At 27.1% G+C, this 26,739-nt stretch overlaps 1 protein-coding gene across 2 annotated transcripts in view; it reads right to left on the bottom strand.

Annotated features, from left to right (window-relative positions):
• LOC114124524 (scavenger receptor class B member 1-like) overlaps positions 1-21,457 on the bottom strand; it is an 86,307-nt gene extending 64,850 nt beyond the window's left edge. The window contains exon 1 of one of the 2 annotated variants that reach the window (XM_050206195.1): positions 20,961-21,457. In XM_050206195.1, the coding sequence (XP_050062152.1) occupies positions 20,961-21,075 (115 nt within the window). In that variant the 5' untranslated portion in view covers positions 21,076-21,457. Of the gene's footprint in view, positions 1-12,742; positions 12,851-20,960 lie in introns of those variants that run through there. The other variant, XM_027987804.2, reaches the window with a different exon arrangement.
• Between the last annotated feature and the right edge of the window lie 5,282 nt (positions 21,458-26,739).

Raw genomic sequence — 26,739 nt, 5'->3', positions numbered from 1 at the left:
CAAAACCACACAATGTTAAATTTGAGTGACCATTCGATGAAAAATGTACGGCTTCGTAAATTATTTTCATATTTTCCGCAGTGTTAAAAAGCCATTTCCACTTCATAAACAACTTTTTATAAAAAAATATAAGTTTCACGAAGTGACTTCGGTATAATAAACACGATTCACGCTTTATAATATATTATATAACTAAACAATGTAGCAAGGTGATCAATAACAATAATTATTGAACATTTAGGATACGCGAGTGCTGAAGGTTTTCCTTTGATTGGTGTATGGTAGAAATGTCTCCCGAGTAGAAAATAAATTACAAGATTACTAGGTAGGTGCCCACATCATATATTATTGTGTTAACGCGCGAGATGAGGTCGTCCGATTCCAGTTCTGATTTTATGTACGCAAAAACCATCCACGAAATCGAAAGTAAATACCGCGTGTCAAATACCATAGAAAACATATTAGAGTATAATAATTGTTGGTATGAGATGTCATACTATTATCAATATGAAATCCTATAAAAATATAATCGCATAATTAGCGTCTCTTGCGAGCCAAACAATCATTCGACCGATATTAGGCACTATACGATGATGATTTCAATGGATCGTTTTGTGCTGCAAGTGCTATAACATCATTATTCATTATGCTATGCTGTAATATGAGTTTATAAAAAAAAAAAAACATTTATTTTTTATTTTTATAAAACCAACATCTTCTCGGCGGCGTCCGAAATCGATGTCGATTAAGGAGAGATTAAGGCCAATTTTTGGAGAAGTATAAAAAATATATTTCACGTACTTCGTGTGCAAATATATTATATTATATATTATCTGCGTATATATTATACGTCCTCGGGTTGTAAAAAAATAATAATAATGAATAATTTAATAATATAACGACGGCAATAAATTAAATGCGCACTCGTGAAAGGAATGATCGTTTTTTAACCGGAAACAAAACGACACATTTATCCGAACAGTATCGATACGGTCGCGCGTTTTCGCTTATTATGTTATTATACAACCCGTGCGATTACCTATGTCTAGTATAGGACTATGCGCAGCAATATTATCATTACATCGTATTGTATTTTTTTCATTCCGATGCTTTCGGCGGTACTTATGCAGCGTTGCTATTGCGATTTGTAGCTCGAACACATTAACTATACGCGTTAATCACGAGAGTTTTCGACTAAGTGTTCCAGAAAGTCTGCAGTTTTACTCTCGCCGAAATAATCACGAGCAAATATACATTAAAATATCGTATACCTCTATTGTTTCGGTTACCTACTAAATAATTGACTAAATTCAATTCTAAGCTCAGTTTTTAAATTTTAATAATAAAAAAAAAGTGTTTAGTGTACAGTATTTTTATTACTTTTTATAAGACTGTTTTTATTGATTTTCATATTAATATTTTATAATTTTATTGATTTTATATTTTAATATTTTATATGATATACCTCGCAAATAAATTAAAATGTATAAGTTATTATTAAAAATATATACATTTTTTTTATTTTTATCAATAGTATGTTGTAAGTGGTAATAATCTTAGTATTATTTCCACGTTTATTAAAAAAAAAAAACAAAAAAAAAAAAAAAAAACGAAGAAAAATTCTACTCATTTCTTAATAATATTATATATTATTTTATATTGTTATATAATATACTGCGTATAATATAATATCAGTATATATTAATAATTATAGGTACCTATATAATATAAATATTATCTTATTTACAATTCGTGATTAAAAGATTTAGAAAACCAAATATCAACCGAAACGCCGTAACAATGACGTTTTTAACGAATGGTCGTCGTTTTGTGACTAACACAGTAAGAAAAATTATTTTATTTTATACAACATGTGTTGAGCCGATTTATTGTCTATTATTTTTGAAAATAAATTCCATATAATGCTGATTAAGAAATTGAATATAGTAATGTATATTTTTTTTTTTTTTGAAGCTACATATTAAGTTTTAATTTTGGGCAAGTTTTCTGTTCCACAAGATAGTATAATAACATTGTGTAATGATTAGTAGTTTTTATTAATGAACGTTGCAAAAAAATAAAGATCAGTTTTACTAAACACTAAAGAGATTGAAAAAAAAATTTATTGTTTTTCAATAGGCCTTTGTGCGATTTAATTTATTTACCAGAAATCACAACATATTATAAATAATGAAAAACAATAAAACCATGTTATACCTATAGTAATAAAAATATTTTACATTTTTTTATTATTATGCAACATAAAAACCGAGTTCATAATGTGCGACCCGGACACGTGGTACCGCCGGAGACTGGAACGTATTATTATTACTTTCAATTTTGATTTATTTTGTTATTGTTGTTGTTTTTGTACGCGATTCCTAAAAGCAGATCATCGCCGATGTGTCGAAAATTATATAATTTATTTTACGTATATAACACATTATATCCGGATCACGTGTCTCCTGTTAGATGAAAATATTGTTCGAACACAAAACAACAATTTTGAGCAAAATACTTACTATATAGTTATTATTATTATATAATAATATATTGCATTATGAACGCGAATTGATTGTTGGGCGTGAAAGATTGTCGTCACATTAAATAAATTTAACATCTCGAAATCGCTTTAACATAAAATTGTTACATATTATTATTGCCGATCGCTTATATTTTTATTCACACCAAACAAATACAACATTAACTCCTGATATTAAACATATATATTTGTAATAAAAAACCCAATTGTATATCTATTTATAAAAGTATAATATGTATATTTAAAATATACAGTTACAATTATCTAAAGGAAAAACCTTCATCAAATTCAAATATAGTAAAAGCAAAAAATACCACTATGGAACTTTTTTTTTTTTAATAATTTTAAGTTTCAAGTTAGTTTTAACTTTTGCGTATATAACTAACGTATTATATGTTTTGATATTTGAAAGTAAAAATATTAGTCAACATTAACCATGTTGATTGTATGGTATGTATACTAAAAATAAATATTGCGATATTTTTTTTTTTTTTGTGCAAAACTGTAAGAATTTGAGTTTCTGTCAAAATTTCCCATAAAATATTTACACAAATACCTAACTATATTTTAAATAATACATTGAAATATACATAAAAAAAAATATATGATCTTAAAATAAAATTTTAAAATATAGGTACTCAATTGACAGTTAAATAATTATATAATAAATGGAAAATTATTAACAAGTATAAATTTTAAAAGTATTTTTATTTTAATTTATAACCTTGTGGGACGTATGTTTGGTGCAGTTAACATAAATAATCTGATTAATTATAAAATATTATAGAAAAATGAATACAAATCCGTAAAATAAATTTATGGCCATTAGATGTTTTATGTTAAAAAATTTACGAAAACTAATGATTTTAGGTACCTAATTGGTCCATCTACCTATTCTAAGCTAATAATAAATATGAGGTAAATACGGACATAGCCACGCGGGTATATAATGTAATAAAATATGCGTAAATACAAAATAAATCACTGATTCGTCAAGTTTTAGTAGCTGTAAATAAAATAAAATACTTAAAATTTATAAATATTAATTAAATAAACTCAAAAATACATAACAATTCATTTTTTTTTCAAGTAGACAATGTAGACAATTATAATGTAAATATAGTAATTTATTAATATGTAATATATTTAATATTATTCTTGTACAAAATACGACTATATATATTAAATTATTAAATTCTGAGCTGAACAAGGAATTTATTGGTTGTATTTAGTCATGTATTTTTTTTTTTCATTTACCGGTGCATTAAATTCTCTCTAATCTTTAAAACATTGAGATTATGGAAATTTATTGTTCTAAATTTAAGTTATAAATTAAATTTTAATTTAAAATTTTGTAATTTATATAGTTTTTTTTATCTATGTTTTATAACATTTTTTTTAAAAAAAAATATTGGTGTTAAGCTTGATAATGTAATTTAAGGTTCATCATAGGTTGTTCTAGTAGTAACTTAAAAAAAAAATTGAAAATACATAACTGAATTAAGAGCGTACCAATAATATTATAAACTATCTTTAGAAGTAGATGCTGATTTACTAATCTTCTAGCATAGATAAATGATAAATATTTTTGCTTTACACAATAATTTATCACTGAATTCAAATTTAACACTTAGCCAATGACGAGTTATACTCGTAACCTATTTTACAGCAGAAGCTAGGTTTCCGGTTATTTGTACTAATTGGCATTGAATTAAAAACATGAAGGACCTAATTGATAGCCAATGAAATTTTGGCACTATTTTATTGCTACAATAATCAAATAACAGCAATATAATATAATATTATTGCGTTTTGTAGAAATATCAAAGTTATGTAACAAGAATACTCAACCTTACTTTTTTAATAGCAACCACTTGCTTTATAATTTATTTAGGTAGATAGCTTAAATTATTTTTATTTGCAAATAAAAGAAATATACGAGAGTATAATATAGGTACTCAAGATTGATAAAGAAAGAAGTAAATTATATGCGTGTAAAAGAATTTTAAGAAAACATTTTTTTTTAATAAAATAACTTTGTTTGTAAATTTATGGTGATATTTTTTATGCGCTATTTCCATTTTATATTTTGTCTAAAAATTATACATCTAAATAGTTAAATTCCATATCTTAGCTAAGTACTATCTTAATTAAAATTTATTAAAGTAAAGCTAATAAAAACAAATTTTTTTTTTTATTTGTATAAAGAAATGTACAATCTGTGCTCTCGGGGATAATAAAAATATGTGATACAATGTTATTTACATAATATAGAAAACGAAGAAGTCATCCAGTGATAGTATTTTTGTACCTTTTGTTTTTTTTTTATTTTGTTTGTCTTTATTTATATTTTATTTACTCATAGGCATTCAAAGACTTAAAAATTGAATGCAGTTTCTCTTAAGTAGTTCATACTAAAAACAAGAAATCTAAATATTTATTATTTATGTAATATTTTCTTTTTATAAGCATTTAGAGTTCAAATTTCGACGAAATTGTATAAGTATTTAAATTACGAATAACGATTTTGATAATTTTGTTATAATTCAAAAATGTAATTATTACTGGAGACGAAACAATTTTTACTTATGTATAATTATATTTTATATATATTATACAAAAATATTTTTAAATTTAATTTTTTAGGAAAAATTACTGTACTTCTGTAACTTATGGTAAAATAAATGAATCGAATAGCTGTATCACTAAGTATAAGAACTTATAGTGATATAGACTAAACTATACGCTGTTTCAGCTAAGTATCATTTTTCATACTTTGATATAATGAATAATGGTAATTAATACATTCATAATAATTATTACTTTAATTGTTTTTTTTTAAATCAAGACAGCACTAACCAAAAAGTATGATATACAGCCATCTATAAATAGGTGTATAATTTTTAAATGATATATGAAATAGTACTTACACATAAATAATAATATTAAATTAACAATATTGTTTTAATTACCTATAGGTACTTTTAACGTGTCGATGTTTTTATTTTTTTGTACACTATTTTTTTAAAGGGAAGTTAAAAAAAAAATCACTTCCTAGTAATAAATGCGACAGTACTGCTTAGTCTGATAATATGATATATCATAGTATTATATAGGTATACATATTATTATAATTGAACCGCTCGCCGAATCACGTGTTTCGCAATTATTCGTTAATGATATTTCGCGAGTATATTCGCATGAAATCTATTATATTATCGTACACCGATATCAATTAAACACGCGATTCTGATAGCCTTGTACGATTTTATTGTGCACGGGGTACGCGCCCAGACAATATATGTACATACATTTGAGGTAATGGACTCGTAAGACGTATTATAGGTATCATATTATTCGTATACGCGAATTAATATATTATTAATATTATACGTGCGCATTAACATTATAATATTCGATATAAAATAGATAAAATATATATAATACACAATATTTTAACCTTATAATCGAAGCCGCCAAACGTCTAATGCCCTTGCAGGTAGACCTACAGTGAGGATTCTGCTAGTTTCGAAACACGCGATAGTAATAATGTTATTATAATATACGTAATATTTTAAATACTATGTACAGTATATAATATTATTATGATATGTCTACACGCTCAGAGCACAATAAACCGCAGTGGTTAGCGCCGACGTCTCGTTTTACATCCATAGTAATAATAGTAATAATAATATCTGCAGGACACTCGACGAGACGAGACTATATATGTGTGTTCATGATAATATAATATAACCGTGAGATTCGCGATATTATTATAATATATTGCTCGAATGACGTGTTCTGACGTTTAATTACGTATTCCTTCGTCGTCGTGTCGTTTCTAAGTAGGTTCCTCCTACGAATTATTATTATCGTATATATATAAAATGATTATAATACGTACGCGTGCATATTATATATATATAGATACGTAAATAGCAAATTGTTTGCGGCCGTTCGCGTTCTGTAAGACGGCCGGTGTGCCCGACAACAAACGATTATTTAAAAAAAAAAAATAATAATAATAATATAATTATAATCATGAAAAATAAACGTTTCATCGGTTTTTATATACCTATTATTGTAGTGAGGATATTAAAATATATATTATAAGTCTATCGAACCGTATAATATAATATGTCTTACTATATATTATAATCACGCAAACTCACTATTATTATATTACATGTACCGAGTGATTCTGACGATTTAGGTTGGGTGTTTCTGAAACTGTTTTTCATATACCTACACGACTATTCGTAATTTTTTGTTATTAATTATTATTGAGATATTTTGGGAAAGACTGATGTTTATTGTGATAACGAGCAATTTATAAAATCATGAAATAATACAGCGATGTGTTGTTATACCATAAGTCTCCCAGCAAATGGAAAAATAATTATCATTAAATATCATAATTAAATCGTATTTTTATGATAGTAAAAAGTAAGTTAATTGGAAAAGCGATATTTTTTTATAAAATTATCTGAAAATGAAGATTTCGGATTTTAAACTCCCGAATTCTGTTCAGAAACCTATAGAAAGTTGGCATGTTCCCTTTATTTATCATAGCTTTTTTTTTCTTAAACTTAAATATTTTATTACAATAATTAATACAAAACCACGCACATTTTTTTTTAGTGTATTTTCTTTTTGATTAGTTGTTCTACTTTTAGATATAGAGTGATTATATTAATGCAAATCAATCATCGTTTAAATAAATTGAAAATAGTGAATAATATTACAGATTTTAAATTAAAAAATTTAAATTGAATGAACATACACATTTAGTTCTCTACATCATATATTAAGATGTGCATAAAAAAATGTTGCTGTTCTAACTTCGCACGAACAGCGGAAAGATTATACAATAATATATTATTATTACCTTCATGATAATATAAATTATTACATAGGTACATTGTTTCAAAAATAAAATCTTAATATTGCTAAAATATTATAACTATTAGTTGATTTTTTTGTTAAAATAATAACTTATCAATAATATTATATTGTACACTGTTTGTGTGTATGCATCACGTTTTAATAACAATATTTATCCATTAACAACCTATTATTATTATCTACCATGGGACAATAAATGGGTGCTAAATGTTAATATATATAATAAAGTTGAGTAAACAAATACTACAATATTGTCGTTATGATTATTAATTATTATTAACCGATTCAAAAGCTACTATATTAGAGTTGGCATGGACTTTGACCGTAATTAAAATTACAAAAGCTATTATTATTTTTAAAAACACTACGCAAGTGCTATTACTAGTGACTTATATATTTCAGTTAAATTTATATCTATCGATCCGAAAGAAAATATTTAGAATTCACCCGTTATAACCCGTAGCAGTTGTGTATTGTAAAAAAATGATTAATTATTTTAGAGGGTGGGTTGATTGATGTTATTAGGAAGCGATGGGTTTTTGTAAAATAAAAAAATTATAAAATACAATATTAATTTCTATGATTTTTTTTTTTCAATTTTTATTCAAAAGTATATGAGTGAGCGTTGATGAATACACTTAAACAATCATTTAATCAAGGCTGGGCAAGTTAACTATTTTTTTTAACTCGTTAAGTTAAGTTAATATAGAAAATAGTAAGTTAAGTTTAAAGTTAAAAGTTAATTCTATTTTTTTTTTAACTTGCAAAAGTTACAAGTTAATTAGAAAATAAAAGTAACTTAACTTAGTTAAAAATAAGTTACTTTTTTTTTTAGTATAAAATTAATAATTATACCTGCCTACCTTTTTTTAAGCTAACAAATAACATATTAATGAAGAGGTTACCCCTATAAAATTTCCGTTTATAATTAACTTTATAGTTATATAATATTTTCTGTGAATATGCAATATTATGTCATATGATAATTATTTTTATAAATTATTGTCTAATAATTATTAATTAATATATTTAAAATTTCAGATTTTTTTTTTTATAAAATTAATTTGTACAAAATTGAATTTCTTTTAAATCTGTGGTTTAGGAAAAAAATTAACTTACCGTACCAATAAAATTAATTAACTCGCTAGTTACTGAATAACTTCGGAAAAAATGTAACTCGTTAAGTTAGAAGTTACTTCTAAAAAAAAAAGTAACTCGTTAATTAACTTAGTTAAAAGTAACTTAACTTTTTAACTTAACTTTAACTTATTAACTCGTTAATGCCCAGCCTTGCATTTAATCAATAATATTTTTTAAAGAAAGTATTTAAAAACAATATAAAGTTCAAGCAAATTTCCTCACCATTCGATATGTATTAATATCTTCAAAAAATTCATAAATCCAACATACATTTTTGTTGGTATTCCCAAAAAACCCAAAACCAAATAAACAAACAATAAATAATATTTGAAAATTCTTTTTTGTAAAACTATATAATATGCAAATAACTTAAGCATCTTAAGTGACTGTAATATTTTTATTGAAAAAAGAATCATTATGCCATAATGCAATTTTTAATATTATATTATAGGTACGTACATTTGAAAATGCGCAGTAAATTAATAATCAAAATCGTATATACCTGTTTTAAACGTATAAAATTCGAAAAATAACAATCATTGCCGGTCTTGAGTGTGACAGATGATGACTTACCCAAAATTCGTTTATTATCACTAGCTTCTTTTCGGAAGTATCAGTATCTGTATACGTACATTATAGGTCAATATGTGGCCCATATGAATTTATGTTAACTGCATCTGCATCAGCTCATTATACTACGCTCCACTAACCTACTTCAAATATTTACCACAATATAATGTTACTAATTGAAACCAAATATACGAGACGACGCATTATATATTAATTGTTTTGACTGTTTTGAGTTATATTTCGGTTTCATAAATTACAACAAATTTGCATAATATTTATTATTCAACACGTCTTGTGGGCGCTTTAAATTGTTAATTTACCAACAGCTGAAATCACGGTTTCAGCAAATCATTTCTGATTTAGAACGGTTGAATTGCATTTTTAACTATAAAATACTGTTTGAGTATTCCTTATACCTTATGCCTAAACATTCATTAAATAATTATCTTTGCCTTTTAACTACCTACAGAACGTAAGACGTAGATACACAGAATTTTGTTTTTATAATTCCAGTGAAGTAAAGCAATGATTTTGAACGTAGAACTGTAAATCCAACGTTGTAACGTTTCATTATACACTCTTATTAGTATTTACATTCTAAAAGAGATTCCAGTGCACTTTTCGTCACGATTATCTACAGGCTATGTGACAGTAACTATTATAATATTTAATTAATGCTAGTACAGCTTCGTTTCACTATAGTTTGCAGTTTATATCAGATTACTAATTGCAAAGACATATAAATAAATAGCTCTAAATAACTCTTCGAAAATAAAATACTGCAGTTTAAAATCATTTATGAAATTAACCGTTGTATTTTTTTATTTTATTTATTTTTTGTTAACTTGTCAGCGCTTATTACGATTAACAAATTAACGGACAGTGTTGTATAATAATTATCGGATCTACGGCGTTCATATCAATAACTGATCGTAGTGGCAAAGGTGAAAGCTGAGCGTGCCTGAACTTCATGCTACAATATTATATTTTTTTCATCGACGACAAAATATTCTATTGAATTGTATACTAAATCCATTATCCAATAGATTTACTTAAGTCAGTTCAGTATACATTTGAAACAAAAGAATCCAATTTAAAAGCTATCGGTGAAACAACCATAACAATAATTTCAAAAGAAGAGAAAGTGAGCTTGTTTGAAAATCAGACCGTCATTATCGTTTGTTTTAATCCAAATAAATGTATATTTTAGATTATAATAATATATTATACATACATTATAGTAATCATATGGCTTCTATAATTTACCTATAGTAGATACATAAATTTACAATTGTACGTAAATACTATAGAGTCTATATTATAGCGTATAAGGTAGGTGTATTTTTAGACCTCAGTGTTTTACAAACAATGACATTTATTTTTTTGAGTCTCAAATAATTGTTATGGTTTTTTCACTTATTAATAAATAACTAGATATTATTATTATTATTAACAATAATAATATGAATAGTTTTATTTTATTTTAGTGCATAACATTAAGATTTTTAATTTTTAATTTATGTATAAAAATATAGAATAACATGATGTATGTACCTTTGATGCACAAAAGTTTATTATAAAATGGTTTTGCGTAAGATTTTGTGTTTTCCTTATCTTTTTTTCCTTGTTTTTCACGGTTATTTTGACAAAAATACTGAAATGGTTTTACTTTTGATCCTGTAAAGTAACAACTACTAACTAGATCCAATTTTCTAACCCAAAATTCATCCCTGAGTTAAAAATCAAAGCATTTTTACTAACCCAAATAAGGGGACAAAAAACAAAACAAAAACACATCATTGTAAAATCAATAAATCCATCACACTCTACTCAGAATCTAAAGCCATCACAGAATAAATGATTAACTACTAAGTAGGTACATTTAATTATATTTACCAAGTATAAATGTTTACAAAAGCATATACCTAAGCTGACAGAAAAAAATATAGCCCTAAGTTTATAACACAAGGTTAAAAATAATCATCACCTTGTAAGGTATCTGTTATGTATGCGTATGAAGAATCTGCATATAAAATAGATTACAAATAATTTACTCGAGTCTCAAAACGCAAAGCTGAATTAAAATAAATTCTTTTTATTTCTAAAGGTTAAACGTATAATGAATAACGAGAAACTATAAAGTTAATCTCAAACACGTGTAGATTTATATATAGCTAATACTGTGTAAAAGTTAATAAAAATTCAGGGACAGCGTGAGGTATCTACGTATTCTTGCTGTGCATATTGTATTAGCACCAGAAACAAATTTTTAAAATACGAAAGTTATAATTACAATGTTTTTCATAATTTATTACTAAACAAAAAGTTAAAAGATATGCAGCGTGTTGTAAAAATTAGAAAACATCTTATACGTTTATCAAATACAATTTAATATATACACACATGGTAGAAGAGACCTCGATTATTTATTATTAATTGCCGCGATTGATTTAAAATCTGTTCGTATATAATGTTATATTATAATTTATGATTTATAGTTTACGACTATTCTTCAAATGCCACTTTTATTCACATTCGTGAATTTTCAATTTAATGTTAAAATGTATTATATAAACAAGTACGAGAAAAACAAAAAAAAATATTCATAAATATTTATTCATGTCAGGTATATAAATAAATTCTAAATTTGAATCAACGCATCAATGAATGGTTATCTATTTTCAGCTTTAAATTTTATAAAATATGTAATATTGCAATTAAAATACAAAAAACCTCAACAAAAAACCTGATCGAAATACCCGAAATATTAAAATTGTATATAACTGATGATATCGTGCAAAAAAAAAAACTAAAATAGTATACCATCTCTCAAGTCAATGAGACTCTAAAATTCAAATAGTTTCATTTCAAAATTTATTAAAATTTTAAATATGATTTCAATGATATTTTATAATTTTGTATCATCAAGTGTTTTTTTTACCGAATAGAAGAAATAATTCGGTTAAAAAAATGAAATAAAATATGTTAACAACGTCTATAGCTTTACACCACCGTTAGTTTAAATTTTTTTTGTAGATATCGCCCACTATATTTTTTTAGGAATTTGAGCAAAAATAAATGAATAAATATATACGTATATTGCGCAATATTATCTAAAAATTAATTGTGGTAATTCGCGCCTCATAATACTAAATAAAAGGCATCGTGTAATCATTTACCTACAAAAATTGTAATTTGTTCCACTTAAAAAAACTAAAAATACTAATAATAATAAGGGAAATTTCGGTTGATAGTAACTTAATAGTAAATAAATATTTAAATATTAGTATACCCATAATAAAAGTTGTATATTATATAATTATGTTACAATAATAATCATCGTGTAAACCATGCAAAGAAAACAATATTAGGTACACAAATAATTTGAGGCAATATTCAAAAGTTCCATTCGTGTAAATAATTTCAGATTGGCTTTTAAATTTGTACTGCATAAAAAATATTATTACATGATAATTTGGATCATTGATTAATAAAAATTGTTCATTGACGTCAGTTATATATAATATATAATATTCATAGATAAATATATATATTCAGAAATTTTTGTTCGTAATATCTTACTTTGTTTAGTATACAGATTTTCCATAGCTTTTCTCTTACGTCCATTTGAAAACATTTTTCTGTCTATAGGTACTTAAGTTGATAGTGACCGCTATGTTCATTTACAGTTTTTAAACTATTTTTAAAATAGTTTCTAAAGATACTTTATCAATTTTATAGTGAAAGTACTGATAGTACAACGCCATATTATTGAATAATTTTTAAACTCGTGAATTTTTCGATACGTAAAATGTTAAAATAACAACAAATATATTTGTCTTTGGCACTTTTAATAATGTCACCGGGTTAGGTTAGGTTATATTTATACATGCATTACTAAAATGTAAAAAGTGAACGCACACGCGAATAATATCGGACTAACTGTAAATATCGCGATACCGTTGTTCAATATATTGTTCGATATTTCGACAATAAATTGATAATTTTTATTAGATAGTAATCGACCTCGTCTCTAATACCTTAGTAGACCACAACAATATTATATCGGGCACGCGTCGATATTATAGCGCATAGTTGACGCGATATCAGTAAAATACTAAATTTATCAGCTGGTAAATTCCAACAGTCGAATTTGAAAGTGTGGCGCGGATTATACATTCCATTTCGTTTTCTGTTGTGCCGCAAATTACCAAAAATCGATTTTTAGATGCGGCGCAAAGTACATATTATACATTTTTATTTTGGCGCCAATTACGAGTAATAAAATATTGGCGCAAATACCATCTCCTTTTCTTTTCTTTTTTTTTTTTTAATTTTCTTCGAGCTATACGTACACATAAATACTCGTATAAACCTGTTGTCGTTACGTTATTACTAGTTATATAACACCTATAACGGTCGGGGTAAGATCGATCGATAATCGTCGTTAAAGGTGATTTAGATTCACCATTTGTTATAACTACGGTAAAATATATTACGTTATAAACATAGCGCACACCGTTCAGGTTCAAACTCGGAGGTACCTACGTGTGGCGTGATTTTGGACCGCACATTAAAAGTAAGTACCTACATAAGCTATTATAAGCTATAATATATTATTAGTTATAACACCACATAATAAAATACTCGGCGCCGGACTAGAGAATTTCGATCCGAAATTTTGAGTTTATCAACAACTGTTTGATAACAATAATAGACAATTTTACAAACGAACGTACCTATATACTATACATTATACATTTAATAAAATTTACCTGTAGGTACGACTTTAATGCATTTATGGACATAATCAATTGTCGCGTAAAAATGATGTTTTACCATTTTTTCTAGACATTTAAAATTTCTATCGATTCACTTTCCGTGAAGCCAAGACATTTTATCAGGGTTTTTTACAAAACTTTCTATTTGAATTTTCAATTTTATTATATAAAATGAAAAAATTAATATGACTGTGATAATTATACATACATACAAATGTAAGGTACTTATAACATAATTTTTATAATAATATTGTCAATGATAACCAACTATAATAAAATTGTTCCAATATACTCGTATATATATATATATTATTTATTTTTGACTTTTGTTTATACTTAATAGTTTACACACATTCACCATCGTCATAATGTCGGTAAAATGCAGACAGACACGATTTATCGTCACCTCCAACACAATAATATTTTACGGTCATGTGTATGGACCTTCATTGCTTATTTATTATTTGTACCTGTAAGTAATATACATTATTTTTCAAAATTACATAATTAGTATAACGATACGACGTGTTAAAAATTAAAACCATGACAAGGAAAACTGATGAAAGAACCCATAATAAATAACTATTGATGACACTTGGGAAATAACTATAAATGTATGAGAAATTGTATTGTGGCGAATTGCTGAAGACCACGTATAAAGGAAACTTTTACTTATAGCAATGTCGGGCACACTTCTTCATTATGATGGAAAAGTGAATTTACCTTTATAAAGTTTTAGCAGTAGGATATCGAACCTTTTAAAATTGCTTGTAAAAGTAAATCGGCTAAAAGGGAATAGTGTCGTTCTGACAGAAAAGAATGTACCACATAATTAAATCGAAAGGGTTAAGTGTATTTAATTAGCTTTTCTAACATTTCGAGCCAATTTCTATGATTTTTAAAATAACACTTTAAAATAATAGTACGTTCCCAGAGTTTTATATCACCGTGATACCTATCTGGGTTATCCATATGGCCAAACAATTTACTAAAATACCATTTTTTTTTTCAGTTATCTATAAAAAAAATATTACATACTTTAGTACAATTTATTTTAATTAAATGGATCGCGGCGTATATAATACGTGTTTAACTAACTAATATTATAATAACATAATGTTAGGTATATAGTCGGTTGGTATCGTACTACGGTATTTAATTGATCAACCGGTAATCCATTCAGTACACACGTTGTACCTATACTTAGTGTTTGTTATTATTTTTTATGACTCACAAAGTTATGAATATTATAACGGCGCAAATTATAATTGCCACAAAACAGGAAATTACAATAACTTATCATTATAATATTATGTATGATTGGATAACGAGGTAGGTACCTACCTTCACACGCGTTTCAAACGTCAACGCATCAGCGCCATTTGAGACCCGCGAGGAAGGTAAACATTTGCGTATTTAAAATCTGTGTATAGTAGTAATTAAGCCCTCGACCTCATATTATATTGGCTCGCATATTTTAGCTTGTTTATAGAGTTATTATTGTTAAATCTGTGACATGATTCGTGGTTTGTATATATTAAGTATTACGTATTACCAACTCTAAGCGTATACGATCCGCATTGAAATAACGACCGATTTATACACAATAAACGCACCAAAGTGCTTATTCTGAGTACTCTTAGTTCACGTTCAATGGTTATTTCATAAATAAAAATATATTGGTTACAATACGATTGTTACGAATTAATTATTTGGTTTACTATACTGTTTAACACATTATGTTTCTTGGTATAGTATGTACCTACCTAATTTAATTTTTAATTTTCCTTATAAATATAAGTTTATATTATTTTAAAAGTTTAAAATATTTTTAAATCAAATTTAGATATATATTTTATCATTTTATTATTTCTTCTTAATCTCAGTAATCGACTCAATAAAATGTATATAATTTTTTATTTTTTTATTTTAATTAACTATATTCCCTAATAAACCATAAATCAACAAAGTACATGTAAATATAAACAATCATTAAAAGAATATTGATACGAAATTTCTTAATGAAAATTTCTTACTAACGACATAATATCGCTTATCACTAATAATCACAACATCCTAAAAAAATCACCCATTACCCACTTGGTGATATAATTATTAATTTTATTATAATATTTAATTTAGCCATTCACTATCAGGTTTTGTAAACCTTTTTCTATAACCGCTTTAATAAAAACAATAACCAGTGTACTACAACAGTATACGAATACATTTTTTAACATGACGTTTATGACGTGTCTCAGAGCATAAATCTTATACGTACCTCGAGTGCTTAGTTCAGACTCAGTATATCTGTATATTATATAGGATTCTATGAGAATTGTTTTGAGGCAGTGCAGATCACCGCGATGCATTTGGGTTGTTGAATGTGATCGCTCGGGAAGACCTCATAAATACCAAAAACCACCGAAATAATAACAATTCTTCGAAATTACCGGCGCAACAACTTAAGAATATTATTGTAATATTGAAAAAAAAAATAATACAAAAATGAAATGTACTTATACACATTGCTGTATTTCATAGAAATTTAATATATTACGATGCCACTAAATGTCAATCGTAAACAAACCGTAATACGAGGCAGTCGACTTTAACGTGAACGAACAGACGATTATATAGAAGCACAAAGTAAATAGGTATTTAGTTTAAAAATACCACGTACTGGTTCGACGTGTACACGGGTTCTGAGTACACGAATTAAATTATTAAAATTTTAATGTAATATAATGCAATTGATATCCAAACAGCAAATGTTTACGCTCTATCGAAAAACTAGGCACGCATTATTATATACCTACAAAATAATAATAAACGCACAGGTATCTCAAAGAATATCGATCAAACGTATTATTATATCGTTGAAACGGAGACTCTAAACGACATAATATTATTTGCGTTCTCTTCGACGATCCTGTTACGTTTTAGTATTTCTAGACTCATAGGTATGCCTAAACGTCATGATGATGAATCGACGCGAAGTTTAAAGCGCACTGTTGTACACCGAACACTGTGCAGTCAACCCGCTTAAATATTATTATACACTGATATTATATAATAAGCATCAAACTGAATAATAAATACCTATTATACGTGAAACTCGAGCTCCCTCCCTATTATGTAATAAAACTGTAAAGTCACCTGAAACATATTTCAAAAACAAATTAAATCACGTCATGATGTGCTTACAAGTTTACGGTAGTTAAAACAATTATTGTTCTAGCGAGTACCTATAGTATATATTGCAATAAATTTGCTTTATGCAATGCGAATATTGTCTACCGGAACAACACGACGACAAAGGCCGAACGGTGACTTGTATTAATTTCACTTTCATCGCATAATATAACAATATAAGGCCAATAGTCGATACCTGTATAATACTTTAAGCGGCCGAAGTCTACTGAAGTGGTGTTGGGTGTCTGTTTATTGTTATTGTATTCGAAAGCGACGAAACGGCAGTGATTAGTTGGTTTTGGTTTGTTTTTTTTTTTTTATATATAGATATTTACTGCAACTTCCGTACCGTGGGTGGTGATAATCACTTAAGTATTTCCGGTGGCGGATTTAACAGTCGTTTAGTTTGCAAATGTCGACGGGACCCTTTGAAACTTTTGGTCTATAAAGGCTTTTTTAGCGAACATATTATTAGAGCATAACATTTCATTTTACAAATTACACACCTTTTGCGAGACCAGACCCTTTTCACGAATATTCACCTAATATTATAATATACTGTCATTTAACTATAACATAAACTATTATAATATTATAGTCAGCCGCAGTGTATAGCTTATACTTCGTAGTTCGTACTGTTGCCATCAATTCATGTCGATATCGTGTATACATATTATTATATTTACAAGACTTGACTGAATAAGATCAGCTGTAAATATATATATTGCGATGTATTATTACTGGTTTTATATCTTGACGAGTTTTTAATCGTTACGAGTGGACAATTCAGGATACTGTTGAATTACATCCACTGACGTAAAACTAGAGATAACAATATTTTAGTAGTTATAATTTAGTATTTAAGTATTATCGTTCATTTAATATCGTTTCCCAACTCACGCGGCGTTGACAGTTTTTGAAATTGAACTAGTGGATTAGCAATATTAAGAATGCCAGAATGCGGTTGCACAATACTACTATGGCTAAGAAATCAAAAATCATAAATATATTTTTCTCACAATCATTTTATTAGTAGTTGATAAACCAAGGACATTCCACGTTTACTTTTATTTTTCTCAAAAACGAAACAACCCAATTTTAAATACCAACTTGTTATATTATGTTAGAGAGGCATAAAACGTTTTTCAATCAAATAATACATAATATTATGTATTATAAAACATGTTGATTTGTTCGCATATATTTCATTACTGTTTTCATTAGTAAAATAAGAAATTGAACCAATATGGACATTGGACAAACATCATATTTTATATTATTTTATACATATTAATGATAACTTAAATATTTCATAAATTATGAATTTTATCAAATAGGTACCTATACTATCTAGTATTGTTATGTATTTCAAATTCAATGTAAGTTAAGCTGCATAAACTTTATCAAGCAAATGTTAAATTATTGTGTTACACTAAATAATACGAGCACATATACATATATATATATATATATATATATAAATATAAAGTATATGCGAATATTCAACCACGGGTGATAGTCGATAAAAGTATTTAAAGTACTTTATTTAAATATTATTGCACCAACAGCGCCGGATAGAAAAGATATCGGCCTACCGAGTTTTAGAATTTATAATATTATTTATTTCAGTCACAGCTATACATACTGCTGTAGGGTTTATTGGGCTTAATAATTCCATTCAATTACATTTTCTATCATTGTGTTCTACTGATTAATCATTATCGTAAAAAAAATTAAATTATTATAGTTTACGCGTGTCATCCCTATTAATACGTGTTATTATTGTATAATATCATGATTCATAATTATCGATAATCAAACGTATGCAATGTGTATCCTCATTGGCATTATTATGGGCAATTTGTTATCCGCAGTTAGTGTTAGTTTTTGTGTGTGTATTATTTATGCTTGTTGAAATCGTCCACGACAAACAATAAAAACCGACGATTATTATCACTATACGTTCTATTATAATGTATTCCGCCGCTTGGTCGGTTCGGTACCAAATTTAATTTTAATCATAAAACGTTTCTATTTAAACAAACATATCAATTTATTTGATATAATATTTCGTTTTATGTCGAGAAATATTTACGACGCTCCTGTCTTATACGAATCGCTCGGATTCGTGATTGCGTGGAGACCGATCCAAAATGTCCAATCGACCGTTTAACGCTGTGCGTATAATATGCTCAGAAAACGCATAACACCTATAATATTATAGACATTTACACGTCGTGCGTATACTTTATCAATGTCCTACTCGGACTTTCCAAACTTAGTATTATCGTACAATATTACAATACGTATGTATAAGAAATTCTAAAAAAAAGCCTCGTAAAAGAGGCATGTGAATAATAATATTAACGGTGACCTGCAGTGCGCGTGTCCTTTACGTTCAAGAGCCACTCAGAGGAGGCGCACCGTAATCCGTCGTGAAAAGGACGGACCGTTAACGGTATAGGACGTAAACGTATACTTATATTTTATAATACGGTCTAAATGGTCACTACGGGGCAGTAGTCGTTTTAGCGTATAATAATCATAACACTATATTATAATAAGCTATAGTGCTGTATAGGTATTGTGTACGCAGTCAATGGCGACACTTAGTCGACGCTTAAACGGTTCGGTCGAAAGTAGTCGTCGCGGCAATCGGGAGGTATGCGTGCCGGCGGTGGCTATTTCGAAAAGGCTACAAACTACGCTGAGTTTGAGAGGCTGCGATTTTTGACTCGGAACTGCACGTCTCTTGTGATCCACGTAGAACGTATTATTTCTAACGGTATTATTGAATAAATAGTAACCGAAATTCGAATTTTTACATAACTGTTTGTAATCGAGAAGTTTAAAATATTTAATTTTTAACTTTTTTTGTTTATTATTTTTTAAATAAATATAATTTTTTTTTTTTTATCAGAGGTACAATTTGATTAGGTAAATTATCATATTATGTGCATGATACTGCACGGTATAAATCTATACAAATATCAACTATACTAATTAACGGTAGGTACACACGGAACCTGCAGGAGGAGTAGTGGTTTAATAATATCACCGTCGGTAACGCATCGACTTGCCAATTTTGCGAAATAGTCGTTGGGGTCAAAACGGTCGCGTAAGAAAACCTCTTCATTTTCTATGATTTCTTGACTTATACTGTTTTGGGTTTTTTTTTTTTATTAGTTTTTCATATTGCGGTAAAGCGATAAAATCTCGGTTGAGAATATTTCAATCTATATAAATCTCGATACACGAATTAAACACCTCCGATCCAAAGACGCGTTTTTCAAAGACTACGGGACTTTGAGATTGGCTCATATAAGATGCACAAAATACTCTATGTGTTATATGATAATCCATATATCGATGATATATCGTGCTATAGGAATCGACAGTTTCATATGTATTATGACCCTGCAACTGTTGTTTATAAATTATAACTTATATTGTATTTACATAGCTATTTTTACGGTGGCTATGGATTAGAAAAATTTAAGTATAACCCTTGTAAAATAACAGGTACCTACTAAGTGTTCGTATTATAGTCGACTCGTTTATAAACCATAATAGTTGCTGTGTATCATACGCAGACGCGATTTCGATGTCAATCACTGTAGGCAATGCATAAGACGCGTGTCCGTGTTGTAACGAGTTATTATATATGAAAAGTTGGAGCATATTGTTAGTTTACTCGTCAAGCTCCACAGAATGTATGTAGCACACAATTTAATACCTGACAGCTGTATTTAACTGTTTAAGACGGCGTACGTATTATTATAAGCCGCGGTATACGACAACCATAATAATATTATATACGTTACCTCCTCCGTACAGCGGTTCGGCCAAGTTGAGCAACATTCTCGTCGTCCGCGATCCGTTTAAATCGAGTGATTTCGGACCGACAAAATTCGAAACGGATTTAAACTCAAACCGCATAGTATAGGTACCTAGTGTAATACACACGTCATATATCGACTTATTTTATGTCCGCGTTATATGTGGTTTCAAACGGGTAGGGCCGACTACATGGTATCTGAAAGCGAAGACGACGGATCAACTGTCGGCCGACCGACGGGTTCTTACGACGCGATGTCCACGATCAATAATAATTAAATAATGAATTTGGTTTTGTTTCGTAATGCCATGGTCGGTGTCACGATTATCGCATACAGATTTAGTGCGTGCGCGATCAAAAATCTACGGTCGAGACTTAATATAGTTTTTGAAATTTTACAATATAGAATATGGTATTATACGGTATTATTTTATGGCGGTCGTAATCGGCGAAGACGAGCGGAAAAACAGTACCCCGCGGTGTACCTATACGCGACGCGACTGTCAATGACGATACGTATTATAGTACAATACGAAAATAATAATTATCATTAGAGTTTATCACTATTACGTCTTACGATTTATACTAAAACTATTATGTTGTACTACTATTATAAAATATAATATGTACAGAGTGCGTCTCATCGTTGATTTAAACCGAAACACTCACCACAGCACCGAACAAACAGACCAAAATTCATTAACCCGGAAAATCAGTTTAGCGCGTTAAATGGATCACTCTATACATATGTATGTATAGGCACATGGAGTTATTACGATTTTCGTCGACATGAATCATAAACGATTTTTCATAATACCTACAGCACGCGCGTGAACGCAGTTATCTAAAAATACCAGCTATTATTATAATAATATGACATATTAATATTATAATTCTACGCATTTAGTGTATTTAAATACTTCAAATCTATAAGTGTAGTAATTATGTGTTTTTTTTTTTTTTTTTTTAACACAAGTTCATTTATACCAATCTGTTACAGTTTAAAACAATAGTAAGCGATAATTGTTTTTTCTTGTGGCCCTTTATTAGTCGAATTAATCGACTGAAGAATATATTTAATTTTTAAATCGTATTATCGTTGTCATAATCGTGATTATTTTAAGATTTTTATACTTGTCTACCCATCTGTTATGTCAACATTCATATTTTTCGTTTCGTTGACACATCAGTAATAGCGTCGATGTACGTTAAAAAAATAATTTATTTGTGTCATTACGAAGCCGAGACTATAAAACGGCTCTATATTATATTGTAATGGATACAGCATACAGAGTAACGTATCATCGGTTTTTAAGTACAAAAGCCGAAAATACTATAAAATATGTTTGTTATCATCCGAATACTTAATAAATCGTCTTATTTTAAGATTTTCAGCGGGGTTAGAAAGGATGTGATTTTTTTTTAAAATTATACATAAAGGAAAGCCGTTGAAAATGTTACAGTTGACGAAAAACGGTTTACATATATAATAAACTTGGAACTTTTTTCTCGTATGTTTTAAAACGTATTAATATTAGAGACTTGAAATGATATATAGACGCATGCACCAATTATTTATTATACCTAACAAAGTATAAATAGAAATCACATTTGAAAATTATGTGAGCAATTTTTTTTTTTTTTTTGTATAGTACTATGAAAATTTTGATATATTTTGAATAAATTACCACTCATTTTTTTTCTTAACTAATTCCTGGTAACCCAAACAGGTGCTATTAACAAAATTGGCGTGAGGATTTATTCTCTGTATAAAAATATTTTTTATAGGGTACTACGAACGGTTGACCTTTCCGTCATATAAATTTCATTAAATTTATTTATTACAATATAAACGTATGAATACATTTTGTAAATACAGACATTTTGTTTTTAATAAAACTATTTAAGCCATATTATATAACTAGTGTTTCTATTTAGTTTTGATTTTTTAACTGATTTTCGCTCAAAATTGTTTTACATATTATATTATTACATTAGGATTACTAGAGAAGGAGGTTATAGTATTTGAATAAATTAAAAAATAAACTAAATCATTAAGGAGAATATTTAGGTATTATTTCGGTGAATTTGGTAATTTTCTCAGTTTTATACCTGGTCTATGCACTTTTAGTAAATTCTTAATTCTTTTAGTGGAAATTCCTAATATTCATCATAAAAATAGTCGAGAAAAATAAAAATTAAATTAAGGATAGAGGAGAATTATTACCAACAGTATAATTTTTAAAGGTTAAGGGAACTCGAAGGTAAAAGTAAACTTGGAAATTTAATATAAGGACCCATTATTCCTTATGAAATATTATTATTGAAAATATAAAAAGGTTACCTACGCGAGTTATGAACATAATATGAAGTTTAAATTTTGGTAAAATTGGATATTCACAAGTAAAATAACAATTTCCTTATCAATGGTTTTTCCTTAATTTATGGTAATTCAAAAATAAATAACCGTAAACACTTGAAATTTTTGACAAAAGTTTTGTACTAAAATTATTTATACATTGTAATATTTTGACTTTTTTTAAGGTATTTATAGATATTTAATATCTTTAGTTTTTTTAGTTTTTATGCATAAGGATATCAAACATTTTAAAAATTGTATACAATATTATAAACGTTTAAAAATATTAAAAACACATAGCACGATTTTATTTTTTTATAACCATTTGAAGTTGAAATGTCAATAAAATTTGTCAAATCATAAAAAGTTGAAAAATATTTTGTAATTAAAAATTTTAAATTTTTATAGCTTAGGTTCAAACATTTTTACTCTCATAAGTAGTTTATTTTAAACCAGAAAATCTAAGAAATAAATATAGAATCAATTTTTTTTTTATAGGAAAAGACATTTTGAATAAATTTACAATTGAGATAAAGTTAGAAGTTTCTTTAATTTAAACGAAGAATAATCATCTTGAAGATCTTAGTTATTTTGTATTTAAAAAAAAATTATTCGTTAGGATTCAACATTTTTAACGTAGATATATTAATATATTATAATATTTTATGCACTTATAATATTATTATAACATTTTCAAATGCAATGTTTTTTTTCAAAAATGAATAAACTAACCGTGTTTACTAATATTACTGATATAGTAAAATAAATTAATTTAATATAAATATAAATCATAAAATGTATTTAGTAATATATTATGATTTATGAATGACTGTTTTTGCTCAAAACCATTTTTTAAATGCTACTTTGATTTATCATGACAGTAAGTTACTCAATGACTAAGTTCTTATGAGAATCCTGCTATATGAAGAGTGCTTACTTATTCACTTTATACATTTACATTTTGTTTTATTTTGGATTTCTCTAATTGATTTATATACTTGATAATTCGGGTGGGGATGATTAATATGTTAATTGAATATACTATGGAATGCATCTGCTTCGTTTGTTGTACCTAACTCATAAGCCCTCATAAATGATTAAAATATGGTTACTTCTTGAGGTATGTAGATATAAGATATCCATAACGTAATTTGAAGTCTGTGTCCTTTGTTGGACAAATTCACATTAATTTGTCAACACAGGCTTTATCTACTTCTATTGACAAATTATTATTTTTTATAGAGGTTGTCGGGATAAAAATATTTTAACCGGTTACCAACATTTTTAAAAACGCAACTATAGTTTTTGTAGTATTAAAACAATTTTTTTTTTTTTGAACTAATTTTGAGCTGAATAAAAGACAACATTTAACTTAAACATTTAAGAAACATAAAAGTTATTACTTTATTTAAAGCTTTTTTGGTTGATTTTCATTGCAGCAGTAAAATAAACATGTGAATAGTGATTAATTTACTAGTTTTTCATATAATATATATATATATATTTTTTTTAATTCAGCACATTAATACATGCTATTGACTATTGAATTTTTTTCAAATATGGATGACAAAAATACAAAATGTAATACAATTAGCATATACAAGTTTATTTTTGTTTATCTATAAAGAGTATAATGGTTAAATTTTAAAGTTGAAAATAAAAATAATAGTACCAACCACCAAAAATAATTTGATAGTTAGGTACATAACCTATTGTATAAACTATTTAAATAGTTTTTAAAATCCAAAATTGGCTTCCATAACATTAATTTGACGAATAATTTAGGTTAAATAGAATTTTAAACTATCCGTGTACATGAGTGCATAAATTATTTAATTTCAGCCAAACGAAATTTAAAAATTATATAAAGCGAATAACGTAGTTGAAATAAAACTATTATTAAATTTATTTTCGGTAAAATCAACTAACTCAAATTATATTTAAGAAACTGTAAAAAAAGGTTATTGATCTAAATTAGTATTGTCTTCAAAGTCGGAATACCAGTAGAATTTATATTTATCAATTATCATTTGAAATTTTTCTAATTTCAGTATTTTTTTTCAATAAATTATTGATCTCGGTAAATTGCATGTAGAATAAACGTATAAAAATTATACGATTACATTAGGAGTGATTATTACAGTTTTAGTTTTTATAAATATTTTATAAAAAACGAGATACTTATGAAACATTTTAGGAAATACTTTATATACTACTATACTATCTCACTATCATTGTGTCATAACATCGGAAAATCCTGAAAAATTAAAATAAAAAGCAGGTATGATATTGTCATTTGAATATTAATGCACTATTACTTTTTTCTTTGTTAAATATTATATTCACTTAAGAAAAACTTTTATCATATTATAATTGCTATTCAACATGTTTTTATTTATAAGTGCTATAAACTTTTACCATAAAATATTAAATGAGATCATTTTTATTTTATTATTATTTAATGGTACATGTGCGGCTATACTTACGTAACACGCGGATATAAATTCAAATCGACTTAATCATTAACGAAAACAATTGTTTGAAGTTCATAGTATTTATTGTATAATATGCCTATTTGCGTTATCGTAGTATGCAGTTGCATGGGCACCCATAAGTAAAATTTTAGGGGGTAATATATGGTATTATATATTGAGCTACAAGTTTTTAATATTTTTTGTAGAGGGGGGAGGCAAGTCCCCTATCTTGCCCCTCCCAATGGGCGTCCATGTGCAGTTGAAAAAAGGAACATTTGAACGTACAACAATAATAATATATGGTACAGCTTTAACTATCAGTGTGACATATTATACCATCGATTTTCTGAAAAATACGTAATTCAGAAGAAACGATCGTAAACAAAAATCCCTTAAACGTCGTAAATAACGTATAGACGTTCGCATTCCAAAAAAAATACCGTTTGCGATAGTACAGCGAGTACGATTTTTATCGGAAAATTTAGGTGGCCCAAACTATATTATAATGTAGAAAAACCAAATGTAGGTACACCCGCCGTTTACCAACCACAGCTTAAAATAGAAATTCCGCGTTTATTTTCTTCAATAGTTACCATCTTATTATATCGACTCTCTGCGTTATTAAAGATACCTATTATATTATTAAAAATATATACACTTTTTCAAAAATGAGTAAACTTTCCCAAAAGGTTCTTTTGTATTGGAAACTGTGCGTAATTATTATCACGGAATCAAAACCAATATATTGAACTAAACATATTTCGGATTTTCCTAGGTTTTTTTTTAATTTTTTCTAAAACTTATGAATTTTTTACAAAAATATTTCTATTCTAATTCATCGCATAGGTAAAACAATAATTATATCTTGTTAGATATTTATTTATTTGTTACTATAATATTGTGCTCTTATAAAATATAAAATATTTAGTTCA

Source organism: Aphis gossypii, chromosome X (genome assembly GCF_020184175.1).
Source record: "Aphis gossypii isolate Hap1 chromosome X, ASM2018417v2, whole genome shotgun sequence".
NCBI lineage: Eukaryota > Metazoa > Arthropoda > Insecta > Hemiptera > Aphididae > Aphis > Aphis gossypii.
Note: the sequence above shows the minus strand (reverse complement) of the source record. Positions and strands in the feature narration are given on the sequence as shown.